At 38.1% G+C, this 18,276-nt stretch overlaps 2 protein-coding genes across 3 annotated transcripts in view; one reads left to right on the plus strand and one right to left on the minus strand.

The window, feature by feature from the left end:
- Positions 1-18,276, minus strand: part of LOC127509705 (interferon-induced very large GTPase 1-like) — a 322,431-nt gene that overhangs the window by 75,132 nt on the left and 229,023 nt on the right. The gene's annotated exons all lie outside the window — the stretch shown is intronic.
- LOC127509710 (zinc-binding protein A33-like) lies at positions 338-18,062 on the plus strand. Of its 2 annotated transcripts, XM_051888630.1 has the most exons (7): positions 393-977; positions 3,751-3,846; positions 4,630-4,860; positions 4,945-4,967; positions 5,049-5,167; positions 11,309-11,576; positions 17,264-18,062. In XM_051888630.1, the coding sequence occupies exons 1-7, from the start codon at positions 585-587 to the stop codon at positions 17,286-17,288; spliced, it is 1,155 nt and encodes a 384-aa protein (XP_051744590.1). In that variant the 5' UTR covers positions 393-584; the 3' UTR covers positions 17,289-18,062. The 2 variants fall into 2 exon arrangements, with proteins under 2 accessions (XP_051744589.1, XP_051744590.1); XM_051888629.1 differs by lacking the exon at positions 17,264-18,062 and having other exon boundaries at positions 338-977; positions 11,309-14,198.

The raw sequence follows: 18,276 nt of genomic DNA on the forward strand, positions 1-18,276 counted from the left end.
GACTGATAATCTCAGACGTACAGTTCTCACAAAGAATAAATAAAACCCAGCTTTATGACCTATACTTCTTGCAATCTGATAACCCCTGCCCTAAATCCACTTCAGACACCAAAGCAGCCAACAGAGCAAGCGAAGCACTCAGGGTCTCCTACTTAAGTTCTGACTCTCCTCGAGTGTCAAGCCTGGGATGAACCTAGTAGATTACATTCCTAAAAGTGTGAACCACCCACCCACCTCCATCATTATACATATGTCCCCAGATTCCATTTGTTGAAACGAAACGTAAAGAAACCCTGTTGTTCTTTGACCCGTTTAAACACACCCAAAGAAGATAATAAACTTCACCCTCTAACAATTACCAGGAAGAGACTTACTTGTTATTTCTCCTTTCTGTCATACTGACTTTGTCTCGACAAAAGAAAAAAAATCGATTTAAAAACAAATAGAAACACTTTCAAGGATTTTTTGAAAGTTTACTTCTGAACAGATAGCAGATCTTCGTGATTCTTGTGGTTATTCGTTTTTGAAGCCTTCATTCAGAAAGTGAATATAAATTTTGGATTGCTGGAGCTCAAACAGGTATAATGGATTCAATATCTGAAGATGAAGTTTCTTGTCCCGTGTGTCATGAAGTCTTCAAGGATCCCGTTCTTTTATCATGTAGTCACAGTGTCTGTAAGGAGTGTCTTCAAAAGTGCTGGAGGACCAAGAAAACCCAAGAGTGTCCTGTCTGCAGAAGAAGATCCTCAAATGATCCTCCAACTAACCTTGTGTTAAAAACCTTTTGTGAGTTGTTCCTGAAAGAGAAAAATGAGAGGCGTTCATCAGGGTCTGAGGAGCTCTGCAGTTTACACGGTGAAAAACTCAAACTCTTCTGTCTGGAGGACAAACAGCCTGTGTGTTTAGTGTGCAGAGATTCACAACAACACGACAATCACAAATTCAGACCCATCAGTGAAGTGGTTTTACCATACAAGGTAAGATAAATGACATTTGTTTCAAATCTAAAGAAAGGTAAGTCATAAACAGAGATCATCACATTCATGGTCACGACATTTACTGATCACTATTTTAACCTCTGTTCCCTGATGGACGGAGACGTATTGTCAATGTAGTGATACATGGGGTTGCCCTTAGGAGCCCCAAACACCTCTAATGGTAGATCTCCAGGAACAGGATTAGGCACCACTGTTATAAAAGGAAGCGACTTGCTCCACTCATGCATGTTTGTGATGAGGAGGTGAGACAGAGGGTGCTTTTCAAAAGGAAGGCTGCATCCTACGAAGACTGCATATCTTGGCTGCCACATCATCGAACATCGCTGAAGGCCGTCTCAATCGGAAGGATCTTTGAAAGGCAGCCTTCATTTCACAGCCTTCGTTCAGCTGAATTTAAAGGATGCGTTGAATGTATTCTTCACGACCTTCAATCACCCACATTCCAATTCACGAAAATAAACTGACATAAAACAAGTAGATTGAGCTTGTCTGAATTTATTATGACATGTAAGACAAGAACAATGTTTTTGGACAAGAAAGCATAGATGTTATCTTTTATTTTGGTGTAAATTAATCACTTAACACTAAATTGCCAATCATGTAAGCCACTGGGAGACTTCAGACGGATGTGATTCATTGTATTGCATTAATAGAAAGTCAGATCGTATAAAGATTTGAAATACAAAGTTTTAGTTGTATTTTCGTTCCGTGATGGTGGGGGTGGGAACGTGTGACGTAGCCATGTGCACTTACTAGACCATCTCATTTAATTACATTAACTCGTTTAATGCTGAGGGGGACTCGAGCCTGCAAGCCTCTGAAGGACTAAACACAGCCTTGGTAGGATGCATCCTTCCATTTGAGAAGCACCCAGAGTCCTGGCCATTTCAACGGGTAGTTCAGTGTTGTGGTAGGAGGGACACAATAACTTATTCCCTCCTTTATCCTTTATTTACATAGCTCCTTACCGTAGCTCAAGGTTGCGTTGCACAGTACATTACAAATACATTTGCACACCCACACGTACAATATAAACATATATACAGGGATGGAATAACGCACAGGCCTATCGGGCATGTGCCCAGTGCACTGGACCGGAGGAGTGGCCCAAAGAAGCCGCAATCACAGTTTCAACCGAGGGGGCCTTTTGCAGGTTCGTGTCCAGGGCACAGAATCATCCGTCCCTGCACATATACCACATATAGCCATTCTCTAAAATGCATATCTAATAGTTCTGTCGTGACAACTCTCTGAGTGTTTGGCATGGTAATGGGTATGACAATGTTGATATGTTTGGTCTTGGTGGAATAGATCTGCTACACTGCTGCTGATTTTATTGCTGCTGCTGCTGCAGAGCAAGTACGGGACTTGCTACTGCCAATACATACACGACATGCTGCTGTGAGCAAGTAAGACATGCTGCTGCTGTACAATATAGCGTACATGAATTACCCGTAGCAGATCTATACAGGTGGAGCTGGGGAAGGTGGAGGGTTTCTCAAGCGCGCTGCACTGCTAGGCAAATGCTAGTCATGTATTTGAAGACTGAGCATGCAAGCTCATTGGCTACTAATACAGCAGGAACCAATCATCTGTGTCCTATAGATAATGATGTGATTATGAGAAGGTTGAGTTAAAAGACCTATTAGCCTGCCCATTAGAGTTTCATGCCAGAACTTTGTATATATGTTTTTAGCTAAGTCTTGAAAGTAGACAAATATAAGATGGTAAGGAGATGAAGGGGTAGTGAATTCCATAATTTAAGAGCATTAAAAATATGGTCACGTTCACACAGCAGCAGAATACGGTTGTCAGTCCTGTATTTGAGTCCTTAATACGGTTACGTTCACACACAGTGACAGTGTGAATGTGGCCTACAGTATATGACCTTCCATCTACAGTAGACAACCAAAATCGAGGGATGGACAAAATACCAAGTTCAGAAGATCTAAGCTTCCGGGCAGGGCAGTAGGGGTGGAGTAAATCAGTGAGATATGGAGGTGCAAGACCATTTAATGCCTCAAATGTTAGAAGCAGTATCTTAAAATAAATATGCGATGCCAGGGGTAGTGAAGATCACACAGTAAAGGATTAATGTGAGCAGAATGCCTGGTGGAGGTGAGAACTTGCTGCTGAGTTTTGAACAAACTGTAATCTAGTTTTTGGGCAGGCCTAGAAATAAAGCAATGCAATAAACAATCTAAAAATGTTGATTTGTAACATTCCATAAACATAAAGTCCAGTTTCCTTAATGTTAATAGAATGCTGTTTAAATGTTAATATGATGTTCCTGAAACATTCTTTCAAACATTCAAACACCTGCTGTGATCTACAGCAGTTCTTATTGAGAATTAACAGAGGTTTAGATGTTGATGTTTGGTTGAAAATATTTTGTTTGAGGTCACCATCATGGAGATCATTGTTTGCTTTAGTTGGGCTCTTTACCCTTGACATTTATTAAGTTACTTTTTCAACAATTGCAGGTGTTTTTTTTTTGTTTTTTTTAAAGATCAACATGAATTGAAGCATTATTGGAAAGTATAAAGTCAACTGATGTAATAAAGTAACTTAGGGTCAAAAGCCCAATTAAAGCAAACACTGATCACTTTAATGGTGACCTCAAACGAAGCATTTTCAACAGATACAGTAAAAAAGAATGGCAAATGATTTTTTCACAGCACTGTATGATCATGTCACTGTATTCTGTTCTCTTTTCTTGCATTTTATATATTTTTATTTTGTTCAATTCTAGAAGGAGCTCAATACAGCATTGAAATTATTTCAGGAGACACTTAAACAGAGAGAAAAGATTAAAAGAGAGTTCGAGAAAAATGTTCAACACATCAAGGTAAGGATAGAACAGAACAGTCATTTTTTTTTTTACAATTGTAAGATCACTACACGCAAAATGGTTTATTATATTTAATATAATGAATTCTAGTTGATCATTTTTGTAAATGACAATCAACAGTCTGCTTCTGGATCTGTTATATGTCCAGTATCTAAGTTTAGCTCAGATATTAACTCTAAGTTGCCAGTCACCGTGAGCATTTTTGATCATTTTGACAAAATTTTCATGGCCCCCAGAATATTTTGTTGTACGAATATCTGAACATGCAATACATCAAAATACAGAACAGAGCCTACTTTAAAAATTTTATTATAGCTTCAAACATTCTTTTTTTATCAATGTTCGAATGTAGGTAAGTTTCGTTAAAAAAAGCAACAAAAAAGCTGAGAAAATCGTTTTTAAAACTACCTCTGAATCATATTCAGTACAATGTTCAAAGCACAGATGCAGTAGATTGCTTCCATCAACACCCCCAAAGCTTCACAGTTCTGTACCACTTCCTAGATCGACATTTCACTCGGTAACATTAGGCAGTTTTCATTTCTATGCTGATTTATTGTTGATGATTACATTATTTTCATATGCATCTGCTTACATATGAGACGTGTCTCTTCTTCGGCTGTGTTTTGATTGGGAGATTCTGTACGCATTCAGAAGATGTGTCATAGCACCCCAAAGTGTATGACAGTGAAAACATGGAAAGCCGTAAAATCTCGTTGTTGGCAATTGTGTTGATGTTTGTTGATTGAGATAATTGAAGTGAATGTGATTTGATTTCAGTCTCAAGCTGATCACACAGAGCGTCAAATTAAACAGCAGTTTGAGAAGCTTCATCAGTTTCTCAGAGATGAAGAAGCAGCTACAATCACTGCACTGAGGGAGGAAGAGGAGCAGAAGAAGCAGATGATGAAGGAGAAGCTGGAGGAGATGAAGAGACAAATCTCAGCTTTTTCACAGGGAAACAAAGACATGGAGGAGATGATGAAAGCCAATGACGTCTGCTTTCTGAAGGTGTGATTTCAGATGATTGATTGATTGATTGATTGATTGATGATTGATTGAGTTCTTGATGATAATGGTGTGTTTGTTCTGCAGAAGTTTCCAGTCACAATGGAAAGGTGAGTGATCTGCTGGTGTCTCTGGTCTCTCTGGTTCTGATCCAAAGCCACTGCAGTTCTGACTCCTGAATGTTCTTCCAGACTTCAGAGCTCAGAGCTGGATCCACAGATGGCTTCTGGAGCTTTGATTCATGTGCCAAGTTACTTGGGCAACCTGCAGTTCAGAGTCTGGAAGAAGATGCAGGACATCGTCCAAAACAGTGAGTCTGGAGAAGATCTGCACTCTTACACACACACTGGAAATGGGTGGACATGATTTACATGACACAAAAGCACTAGATTATTTCAATTTGCAGTTTTTTTTTTTTTTTTTGAGAATATTTAACTTTTTTTTTTTCATCTATTCAAGTCCAGAACAGACTCATCAGTGTGAAAAGATACTTGAGGCTCAATTTATGTTTCCTCTGACTGAAACACTGAAACTTAAATATAATATTGTGAATTAAAGTAACTTCAATATGTATTTCATATTGCTTAAAGAGTTTCCATTATGATGGTTTTACTAGAGAAACTATTGACTGTCTCTACAGTTCATGAATACAATAATTAATTTTGTGTTCTCCTCAGAGAGCTGCAGACGGATTTACAACATTAATGTTGTTGTTTGGTAAATGCCCACTAAAGGGAGTAGTTGTATTACTTGGGTAATAAGTCGTGGGAGAAGAAGTGTGTTGGGGGCATGCAATGCTTCAGTGGCCTTGTCCCAAATGGTGCTCGTGAGTGCCCCATTTGCAGCTGCTATGCGCCCTTGATGTGCACTTCTGCTGAGCCCACAAGACTGTGAGCTACACAGAGGAATTATACCCGACAGTCAAAGTGGCATTCGCAACAAACAAGGATGGTAGTTCATCTCCCTCCTACGCATTTACAATGTCCTGGTGAGCCTACAGTTCCATTTGGAACATGGATACAAATATTTGAGAATTACTTGTTGGCGATTTTCTACACTCTTCCTAACACCAGTATAACTTATTCATCTGCACTTACTGTTCTCAGGGAACACTTGGTACCAAAAGTTAATGTCATTGCAGAGCGACATACATTTCGCCAAAGGGAGCAAAGACATGATGAAAATATTCTGCAATACATGGAAGTGCTCCGTGATATGGTGTCATTATGTGCAATTGGTGAAAAAGAAGAAATGCTGAGAGATCAAATCATTGACAAAGTTTACAGTAACTGAATTCATGAACGTTTGTTGCTTGAATCGGATTTAACATTTGGACAGAGCAATACAAATTGCAATCCAAGTGGAAAATGCAATGGTTAATGCGAATAAATTTGCAAAGCCTGCTGAATTACCAGTTCAAAGATTGCATGTGAGAAAAAAAAAAGTGAAAGCACAGAGAGGCATGCAAGGAAAATGTAACAATCGACAGAACATACAACTGATACCAACTATCCTCAGAGATGTTCCAGGTGTCCAGTGTTATCTTGATGATATAATTGCGTTTGGAGATTCTGTTGCTACTCATGATGCCCATCTCAGGACAGTGCTGCACAAACTGCAATGCTTAATGGAGAGAAATGTAAGTTCCACCAAGAGAAACTTACACAGACCAGGAAACTATAAAGCATACCCAGAACATAGAATGCTAGCTTCTGTGTCTTAAGCAAGCGCTCACCATCTCAATCTCCAGCATACGAGGAGCTGTTAGAGGTTGTGACCAGGGCAGTAGAAAAGTTGAATATTGACTGGCCTGCGGAGAAGAGCGAAACTCGTCAGAAATGCAAACTAGACGAGCGCTTTCTGCCCTCCTGGTCACAACCTCAGCATCAGGGATTACCGTTCTTTCCCGACCTCCACACCTCGGTGTGGAGGTCGTGGAAGAGACCGGTACAGTATAGAGTTTTCAGCCCCCAAACGTCTACATATTGAAACAACACGGTTATGGGGCGATGCCTCGGGTTGAAGAGACGCTTGCGGGCTATCTCTCACCTGAGTCTGCATCTGTCCCTCAAATCTCCGACGCTAAAAGGACCTCCTGCCTCAAGCGGGCGGCACGATACTTTACCCCCACCCGGAGTCGTGGAAACTGTGGGCCTGGCCTTTGAGGGGGCTAGGCTCATAGAATCCGGTCTCTCAACCGAGGTTGTGGAGACCATACTCCACTCCAGAGCTCCCTCCACAAGAAAGTTGTATTCATATAAATGGAAGTTGTTTTCTACCTGGTGTAGACAACGTCAGTTGGACCCTGTCCATTGTTCTGTCAGCTTAGTGCTGCAATTTCTTCAAGAAAAGTTCTCGGATGGTTTGTCTCCTTCCACCTTAAAAGTTTATGTAGCGGCTATATCCGCCTATCATGCTCCTTTGGGTGACTCTTCTGTGGGAAGAGATCCCTTAGTCATACGCTTTCTTCATGGTACTCTGAGGCTTAGGCCTTCTCTACGTACAAAGACTCCGGCCTGGGACCTGACTATCGTTTTGGAAGGGTTAGCATTCGCTCCCTTTGAACCTTTAGAGAAAGTTTCTGAAAAGTTCCTTACTCTAAAAACTATCTTCCTGCTAGCTATCTCATCTCTCAAAAGAATTGGAGATCTTCAAGCACTTTCGGTTGCTCCTTCATGTCTGGAATTTGCGCCTGGTATGGTTAAGGCTTTTCTTCATCCTAGACCTGGTTATATACCTAAGGTCCCCACAAACGTCCCAGGGCTGATTGTACTGCAGGCATTTTGTCCTCCTCCATTTTCCAGGCCAGATCAGGAAAAACTCAATCTGCTTTGCCCGGTTAGGGCACTACACACTTATGTCCACAGAGCTGCCCTGTGGCGTAAAACTGAACAACCGTTTGTCTGTTACAGGTCTCCTAAGAAGGGAGGCCCTGCGTCTAAGCAGAGAATGAGCAAGTGGGTGGTCGAGGCTATCTCACTTGCTTACGAATCTACTGGACAGCCTTCTCCTTTGGCTGTCCGGGCACATTCTACTAGGGGTATGGCTGCCTCAAAGGCTTTAATCTCGGGGGTCCCCCTCCATGATATTGTGATGCGGCTGGGTGGTCCTCTCAGCATACGTTCATCAGGTTTTATAACCTTGACTTAGGCTCCACTCCGGGGTCTGCTGTGCTCTCGTCTTAAGATGACAGACAGTCACTTGGCATTATGGCGTAGTTGGGATAGGGTTCCCAATGCGTCTCGACGCAGCTTGAAGTTCCCATGAAAGGGAACGCCTCGGGTTACATATGTAACCCTGGTTCCCTGCATAGGGAACGAGACGCTGCGTCACCTTGCCATACTCCCTGCGTGCCTGTGAGCGCTATTGCTTCAGCCAATCAGAATCTAGCATTCTTTGTTCTGGGTATGCTTTATAGTTTCCTGGTCTGTGACGTCACCCACCTCTGACGTTCCATCATGCCATTGGTTCGATTTCACAAGTGCTTCATGACGCAATCACGCAGGAACATTCCCAATGCGTCTCGATGCAGCGTCTCGTTCCCTATTCAGGGAACCAGGGTTACACAAGTAACCCAAAACGTTTTTGATCACGTGTCACTTAAGGTGTTGTTATGAGTGTATCAGATGACCCCTCCCTCCTCTTTAATACAGGCCACCAGTTAAAGCTGCAGTCCGTACATTTTGCCTCTTTATCGCTATCTTTGTCTCAAACCTGCAATTGCAGTTATTTGCAGAATTATCATCTTTACTTGGGTTGTGCAACGACACAGCTCCTCAACGCAGGCGAATCTAATGTTTGCTGTCAGTCACCGCACCAGTGGATACTGTACTTCAGAATCACAGATTGTAGTCTTGTAGTATGACCAAAATAAGAATTTTCCCCAGAAGATGTCATCTGTAAAAGTAAGTAACATGTCTGCCACTTTTGTTCTGACCAACTGATAAAAAAGCTTTACAATAAATCTCGCTACCAATGGTGATTAAATCTAACGATCGCTTAGCTCGGATCACGTCAAGCCGTGCAAATTATTATTATTGTTATACTTTGTTCTCAGAGTGTTAATGTTAACAACATCAGCATTGCGTGACTATGTGTATTTAGTGTGTGTTAGCGTTACCTGTAGATTTCAATTTTTGTAGCCACTCTGCAGTCCGAAGTCTTTTGCTTTTGACTACAGGAGATAGTTTTGAACAATTTCTGGTTATGTACTTGCTCAAAAATTGATTTTGGATCATTTTTAACCAAAAAGAATTATAGACTGCATCTTTAAGAATACTGCCTTAACAATTTAAGAACACTCCAAAAGAGCTGTTCAATAATTTAGAATTAATATAAACTAGAGTGAGTCAGTCAACTGATTTATCTGAAGGATTTGTGAGAGTCTGGCCAACTAGTGGAGTCTTTGATCATCAACACAAGTAAGAAACAGTTAAATGAACTTTATTAACAATAGATGATAATAATTTACAAGAGTAAATACCACAACAATTAATATTACAAATAATGAATATGCACTGCTAAAAGATAGTAAACGAATAACCAAAGTAAAATACTGAATTAAATTAAAAAATAAATAAAAGAAGTGAACACAGAATGGATAAATACAAGGCTGTTGAATGTAGAATGGAAGAGATTTATATTACCTCTGTTAAAAGAACTTCTGTAAATAAATGACAGAAATAGTCAGTCTGGTTAGTAATTGTGACGCAGACTCAGGTTGATTGGGATCCATAAGCGGTTTATTAGCAAACAGCAAACTCACAGTACAGGCAGGCGTGGGTCAAATCACCAGGGTAAACAACAGTGTCAGAGACAGTCCTATGATCGTGGTCATAACCGGGCAAGAGATCGGGGCAAGCAGCAAACAAGCAGGGTGGGTGTGTGTGTGTGTGGGTGTGGGTGTGGGTGTGGGTGGGTGTGGGTGTGGGTGTGGGTGTGTGTGTGTGTGTGTGTGTGTGTGTGTGTGTGTGTGTGTGTGTGTGTGTGTGTGGCTTAAATAGCTGGCTGACGTGAAACACGTGCGCCGTAATCAGACCAGGTATGTGGGCGCTTGGGATTTGTAGTCCAGTTAGTACTCAGCAGAGTGAGACCTCCGGTGGCCAATCGAGGGAACTTCGCTGACATTCGTGACAGTAATAAGTAAAGCTGGTAATGCTGTTTGTGGAGTTGTTTAATCCTCCTCTGCTGTGATTGTGAGAGATTTATTGTCTTCTTTTATTTGCAGTTGATTTCAGGCTCTGTGGCTTTAAGTCAGTTGTAGTTGTGTTTTATTTTCTGAGAGTGCAAGCATGATGTTGAACCAACATCACATTGTAACATCGATTCAATGCCATTACCATAAATTTTTTTTGATGAAAAAAAAAAAAAAAAAAATTCAACATTAATTGCAAATGCAAAAGTGATGTTGAGTCAATGTGGTTAACGTTGATACATTTACACTCATTTAACGTTGTTTCTATCTGGGAAGATTGAGGTAATGCTCACCGGTTCACCCCACCAGTTACGTAAGGCTGAATCTTTAACTTTAAGTGTAGATGGCTCTAAACTGAAAAAAAAAAAAAAAAAAAAATATATATATATATATATATATGGAATTGATATTTGATGCTCATTTAACATTTGTTCCTCACGTTCAGAACACTGTCAAGACATATTTGTTCATCTTAGAAATATTGCCAGATTACGTCCTATGTTGTCATTCCCAGTGGCATTCCCGGTGGTTATTTAACATATTTGTATTTTCTCACATTACTTTTAAAGGCGCTATAGAAAATAAAGTTCATTATTATTATTATTATTATTATTATAAAATATTAAAATGATAGATTATTCATTACTAAGTCAAACAAATCAGACAGCAACAAAGTATTTTAAACAAATACACACACATTAAACACACAGTTTAATGAATGTGATCAGATGATGATGAACAGAATTTTTTAGAGCCATAGTATTTCATCTCAACAGCTCTGACTGTTTGATTGTGATTTAAAGTTTTCTAAAATATCAAAACCAGGGGTGTCCAGTCCTGCTCTTGGATGGACACTGTCCTGAAAATTTTAGCTCCAACCTTAATTAAACACTCCTGAGGCAGCTAATCAAGCTCTTACAATATACAAGAAACTTCCAGGCATGTGAATTGAGGCAAATTTGAACTAAACTCGTCCTGCAGAGTTTAATTCAAATTTGCCTCAATTCACATGCCTGGCAGTTTCTTGTATATTGTAAGAGCTTGGCCCTCCAGGACCAAGTTTTGACACTCCTGCATTAAACACTAATAATAAAAATGATTATGTAAGTAATAACTCTCACAGTGACCAGAGGAAAATGTCTGATGTGTCTGATCAACAGAACAAGTGTTAATAATTCATAATAATCTGTGTATGGTTCACTCTTGATCATTATATGAACATCAGAATAAAATTAGCTGTTGATTGTGTCTCATCAGCTCCTGTGATTCTGGATCCAAACACTGCGAATCCATCTCTTGCCCTGTATGATGATCTGACCGGTGTGAGATTCAGCGGGAACAAACAGCCGGTTCCTGATAATCCAGAGAGATTTGACCAGTGTCCCTGTGTTATGGGTTCAGAGGGTTTTAACTCAGGAACACACTGCTGGGATGTGGAGGTTAAAGAGAGTTCAGCCTGGAGTCTTGGAGTAACTACAGCATCAAACCAGAGGAAGGGAAGTGATTTCTTCAACACTGATGTCTGGTGTGTGCATTACGATCAATACAGACAGTTTCTATCATCTGGTATCCGTGTTAAACAGAAGCTTGAGCGTGTGAGAGTTGATCTGGACTATGACAAAGGAAAGGTGTCATTCTCTGATCCTGTATCTAACATACATCTATACACATTCAAAACCACCTTCACTGACACACTCTTTCCATTCTTCTGGTGTTATAATTCTTCCTCTCTGAGGATCTTACCATCCAGTCAGTAAATGTTACTGTAGGTCTGGAGTGTATTCCAGACAGGTTAGTTTAGGCAACCAGGGTAAATGGATAACCTCAACTTTTCAGCTCCAAAAAGTGAAGTAACTTTCAGGGTGTGAAAGTAGCCATACCAAGTTATTCTCTGAACATAACCTGCGCTGCAATTAAACACACTCCAATCTCAATTAAACACACCTGAAACAGCTAATCAAGGTCTAATTAGGCATACTAGAAACTACCAAGCAGGGGTGCGTTCCCCAAAAGCATCGTTAGCCAACAAACATCGCAAGTTCCGTCGTTACTTACATAGTTCAACGATTTGGTATTTCCCGAAACCATCGTTCAAACGAACATTCGCAAACTGCATCGCAAACTTGTGTGGTTGGAACGACAGCTCTCGAGCTGTGGTTAGAAGCATAGTTTCTTGTTTTTATGACATGGACTTAATAAATCATTATCTTGAGTAAAATAAGGAAGCTGACATTAAGTACAATGTATACCTTTTATTTCGAATATATACAAATGCCATTTATATATTTTAGTTTGTCAAGAGATTTAAAGCACCGTTTTTGAAGAGTGCGCATGTGCGTACATGCTCTAGTACGTAAGAACAAGCATTTGATTCAATCTGAAAAATAAAGCAAAATAACTGAGGAAAATGAGAATTAGTTCTCTAATGCCATGTCCGTAATTTATAGCAGAAAATCAAGCATTAATTCGATCTTAAACGGATTCATTTAAAGAAGTTATTACTCCACCACCTGCGTGACGTCATTCACCAACGTGGTTGAATGACAGGTTTGCGACAATACGTTTTCGGGAAACAGTCGTGACTTGCTAGTTGATTTGTTCAACGATGCATCGTACTATGGTAGTTCAGCAGCGAGTTACATCGTTGTTCGGGAAACGCACCCCAGGTGTGTTGAGGCAAGTTGGAGCTAAACTCTGCAGGACGGTGGCCCTCCAGGACCGAGTCTGGAGACCCCTGCTCTTGAGTATGGACACAAATTCTGAGGAGAGTTAATTTAACACTGGGGTTTTTGCTGTGAGTCACTGAATATTGAGTATCTGCCAATACAGAGTCCTGATGCAATACTTGTATTTTCCTAGTGCTTGGTACACACTTCAAGTACATTAAAGTTATTACAAGCAGTCCAATGTATATGGGGACGAGTTCCTCATGCACTGTAAAAAGTGAACATGCAGTTGTTGCTTTAAAGAGTTATTTCTAGCTGATTCTACATATAAAATCTGATTTTGCTGTTGTAATCTAATTCAATCAGGTTTATTTAACATAAACAAGGGAAAACTGTTTTAACTTTTTGAGTTAAATTGACCCAAAATACAATTTCCAATAAAGCTCAGGACGAAAACATTCGACACATGCACACTATGACTGCGCTCATGGTGGTCTTTAGTTGAGCTCTTGACCCTTAACTTTTTAACTTGAGTTTGTTTTTGTTTTTTTGTCTGTTTGTTTTTTGCCTGCTTTAACTATGTGTTCTAATCTCTGATCATCAAAAAAAAAAAAAAAAAAAAAACATGGTTTGACTAATGTATCAAATTTAAATATACTAGAGTAAATTAATTTGACCTAAACCAAATTGTATTGACCCAACCAAACTGATTTCTTTTGAATGAGCTAAATTAAATTGTGTAAAAATCTCTTCAATTAATTTAACTAAGGGTACTGAATTAATTTTTTGAGTGCATTTACATCAAGGTGGAAAAGGGCTTGCTGGAGAAATCAGGTTATATTTACTTACAATTATGCTTTAGTAAAACCTTGTATTTTCAGGTTGGTTTAATTCAGTTATAATCAGTAATCTTCAATAATTTTCTTCATTTCAACAAAACCAGCTAAACCAGTAAATCTACAAACACTGTAAAAACGTAAAAAACAGTCAATGACTGGCAGCAGCTGCTGCCCAACAAAAAATGAAAAATGAAAGTAAAATATCCTAATTTAAATAAAGTACAACAATCTTTAACAGAAATTTACCTTAAAATTGACCTAACCCTAACCCTCTCTTGCAGTTAACTACATGGATGAATTAATGTAACTATATATTACTTCATCAACAACTACACAGTTAAAGCAACCAAGAAAAACTGATGAAATAAAGGGTCAAGAGCCCAGCTAAAGCAAACACTGATCGCCATAATGGTGACTTCAAACTTTGTGCTTTTCAATAAAACAGCATCATCTAAACCTATGTTAATTCTCAATAAAAAATGTTGTATGAAAGAAATCAAGTAATCTGGATAGTAATAGGTGAAAATGCTGAGATCTAGAGAGATCTGTTAGTGTTTAATGTTCTGTTGCTGCCAGTCATTTGACTTTTGTTTTTTACATTGAAGGTATTTGATCATAATAATTCAGAGAATAGCTGTAAAAGGAACATTTCTGTTAATGTTTTTTTGCACTTTATTTAAATTAGGATATTTTTCTTTAATTTTATGGTTTTTGTTTGTCATTTGACCTTTTTATCATTTAACTGTTTTGTTTTTTATCATTTAATCAGTTATTTTCCATAAAATTAGGATTTTCTTTTTTTACATTGATACCACACAAAGTACATTTTCTAAGTTGAATTGACAAATCTTTTTTTATTATTATTATTATTATTGTCTAGGCAGAGGCATAAATTGGCATCTGTCTCTATGGAATAATTTCAATATTTATGCAGTAATAATAGAAATTATAATTATATATATTTATAATGCTAAACACTGTAAACAGACTGTGTAGTCACAATTATGTATATGGAACTGTTGATATAAACTCCTATTATTTTGTATTTACAAAAAAAAAAATAATAATAATAATAAAATAAATAAAAAATGGATTTATGGTTGGAAAGCATGAGTCTTTGTCAAAAAACAATAAACCGTAGAATAAACAAATGACTTTTTTTTTTTTTTTTTTTCCTGATGCCCCAAGTTAAACTGCATTCTTTCATTTACCTTCTCTGTCACTGTCCAAAAAGTTTTGAAGCAACAAAAAGGGAAAATATCCAGCCTGCCAACTGTATGCAATTACAAGTGCCAGAGAAGCCTGAGTATAAGCTCCTTGGCCATCACTTGACTGCTGCTGAATTTGCAAGTTGGGTGTGTAAGATCCAAAACTATAAAAACAATATGGATTTGCTAACAACAAAAGTGGAAGGGTCTGAAGCAAGCCAATGAGAGATCAGCCTCAAGCCTCCTTTTCAAAGGTTTACAGACATACACATACTCATTTGGCTGGCACCCCACACACACATGAACAGAATGCAATTTTGATTCATTTATTTATTTATTTTTAATTAATGCTAACATTACAAGGGCTTGAGACATCTCCTTCATCAGAAGTTTTTGTGTTATTTTCTTTGTATTTCTTCTAAGTTTCTTTTTGTGTAATTGATATTCTTGCATTCAACATGTTACTTAAATATATAACACTTAATATTTAATGATATTAGATGATTAGTTAATTGCATTTCATAGATTATGCTTTCAATAAAACATTTTCAATGGGTTTGTAAAATGTGTTTTTATGCATGTTTGGCCGCAGTTTTGTTGCATTTACACTCTTCCGATCAGCAGGTGTCACCAGTATGTGTAGTTTTAAATGCTTTGAAACAGCGAATCATTTTGCGAAGCAAAAAGTTCAATTGATTCGAAGTTTTGAAAAGCTTAATTTGTCCCATCACTTATTGAGTTATATTCAAGTTTATTGACCAGAATAAGCCAATAATTATGGCTAAACTGCCATTAATACAGTACTAATAAAGGCAATTTGACCCCCTATTCTAAAGTGAAAGTTAAATCCTCATTAATTATGGCACTTATTGAGAGATATTCAAGTTTATTGACCAGAATAAACCAATAATTAAGGCTAAACTGCCACTAAAACAGTACTAATTGACCCCTTAGACCAGGGGTTCCCGACCACATTCCTGGAGGCCAGGAACGTGGATGGGAACCACTGCTAATTTGACCCCTTATTCTAAAGATAGGTTCTTATTTACACTATTGGTTTGTTTAGTTATTCTGCAACATGATCTCATGAGAATATGTATTTTTACGTAAAGTGTGGTACTACAACATGTACATTTACTTACGTTTTCGTACACTGAAACGTACAATATTGACAGCACTAAAAATGATTAAATGTAAAAACATTTCTCTCTGTTCGTGACTTTCACTGCAAACTCGTTTCAAAGGATTACGTTTGAAAACGAAACCACACTTTAAAACCTTAAAATGAATAACATTTCTATAATCGTTTAACCGTTATTTATGTAATACTTATTTTGTTTGCCGTGGGACATAAAAAGGTGTTTTCTCAGACACAGGACTAGAAAATACACTAAAACGCAACACAAATTCACAAAATACATCCATTTAATCCACTGTAATCCACATCTTTAGAATCTATATGACAGATCGAAATTGAATTCTTTATCCAGCGATCTTTATCTCCATCCTCAACAGTGACCGTAAACAAATCCCGTGATCATTATGAATTAAAAAATTGCTGCCTCAAAAAGTTTGACACGACACGTTTTACGGCAGTGATATCAACGCTCATTGGCTCTCGCCTGCTTTGTCACAGATTGCGACATGCCATGTATGAAGTGGAATACCATGTTCATGGATTAATAATTTAAATTCTGCTCTGTATGTAATCCGTCACATGTACCAGATACAAAACTATTAAATTCTCAAATAATGTAACCACTCAATATTTCAGTCAATAACACTTGGTATGTGTATGAATAAATGTAATCTTTGTAGAAAAAAAAGTGTGCAAATGGAAAAAAATATCCCTTGAATGAATCACTTAATAAGAGTCACTTGGTTGTAGATGTAAATGGTATGAAAAAAATCAGTAGAGCAACAGAAAATCAGTTCAGTAGTAAGAACTGTAGAAGGAAAAATCAGTTTAGTCCTACAAAATAGAATCCTCCAACGCAATGGAATGGGTTTCCCCAAAAGACTACTTTGGTGAGGAACATACCGAAATCCTTTTCTCCCCCTCTCAAATCAACAGTAGTTCGGTGGGTTGGCTCGCCATCTCAGTTTCTGAAGAGTTGATCCAAATATCCAAAGGGAGGGGGGGTTGGGGGTTAGGGTGGTGTTCCCGGTCAAAAATGACCGGCTTACAAAAATTTGCTTATAAATCTCTCATTATGCTATATTATCACCAAATATTGTATTTAATTTTTTTTGTCAACTTGTTTTATTTAATTTAGGACTGGTTTTGTATTTCTTTTTGCATCTGATTAATCGTAGGCCTCATTTATCTAAGAGTAGGCACCTCAATTTTTGAGTGAAAAAAAGTGTTTTTTGTGGATAATTTTGTCAATTTTACAAAAAATATGAAAAAAATTTGCATTGTTTATCACACTAGTGTGCTTTAATGTTTAAGCAGAAAATGTGTTTTGAAATGTTTTTATTTTGGTTTTTATTTATTAGTGTCAGCAGAGATTGTGTCAACTAGACAATCCCCTGTGAAGGCCTCATTAACACGACAGCCAGTGGCACGGATCCTCAGCAAAACCCATCTCCATACCGGTGTGATGAATCCGGTCCTCAACCAGATGGAACTGGATTACAAAATTTTGAATGCTTCGACATTGGCTCTGATCCCAATCAGACTTCTGACACTGCCTGAATTATAATCCTACAGCATTGATTTGATTGCCAGAGAAGAACTGGCCCGCTGACTGAGCCCGGTTTCTTCCAAGTTTTTTTTTCCTTAAATCAGTCACCTGATGGAGTTTGGGTTCCTTGCCACTGTCGCCTCTGGTTTACTTAGTTGGGGACACCTACTATTCATCTATATTATATAGATGAATATATACTAGATAAAATTAACTAAATAACTGATGATTTTTACAAAGCAACTGAATTGACACTGAACTCACTCAAGCTGAACAATTAAACTATTTTATTTTAGAGCTGCTGTACAGCCGAAACAAACTTGTTGCATAATTTTCCTGTTATCACTATAAAGCTGCTTTGAAACAATCTATACTGTAAAAAGCACTATATAAGTAAAAGTGACTTGACTTGAGTAATTATTATCAAGATTATTACTTTCACTTCTAACTGAGAATTATTTCTATAAGTACTTTTACTTGAGTACAGCGTTTGATATCCGCCTCTGCTTGCATCTCAAACACTGACAATCAGCACGATAAGCAGATAAGTGTTTATCGCTGGAACTTCAGCACGTGAAGAAATCATTCTGACAAAGATATGATCATGACAGGCCCTTTAGAATCTCTGTGACAAATAAAGAGCGCTAAATAAAACACAAATAAAATGTCTTCTAGTATTTTCATTATCAGTATTTTTCATTGTTCTTCATTGTTCTTTGGGGTTTAATTCAAGGCTTATAGCATTATACTGTCAGTGCAAGATTTGTTAACATTTAACCTGAAGAACATGCTGTTGTTCTTTGACCAAAAGGTGATCATAAACTC

Source organism: Ctenopharyngodon idella, chromosome 3 (assembly GCF_019924925.1).
Source record: "Ctenopharyngodon idella isolate HZGC_01 chromosome 3, HZGC01, whole genome shotgun sequence".
NCBI lineage: Eukaryota > Metazoa > Chordata > Actinopteri > Cypriniformes > Xenocyprididae > Ctenopharyngodon > Ctenopharyngodon idella.

Excerpts from the sequence above, each read along its gene's own strand:
- LOC127509710 (XM_051888629.1), top strand. The coding sequence starts at position 585 with ATGGATTCAATATCTGAAGATGAAGTTTCTTGTCCCGTGTGTCATGAA. Across the intron at positions 4,861-4,944 it reads ATGACGTCTGCTTTCTGAAG|AAGTTTCCAGTCACAATGGA; the intron begins GTGTGATTTCAG and ends TTTGTTCTGCAG. Across the intron at positions 5,168-11,308 it reads GCAGGACATCGTCCAAAACA|CTCCTGTGATTCTGGATCCA; the intron begins GTGAGTCTGGAG and ends GTGTCTCATCAG.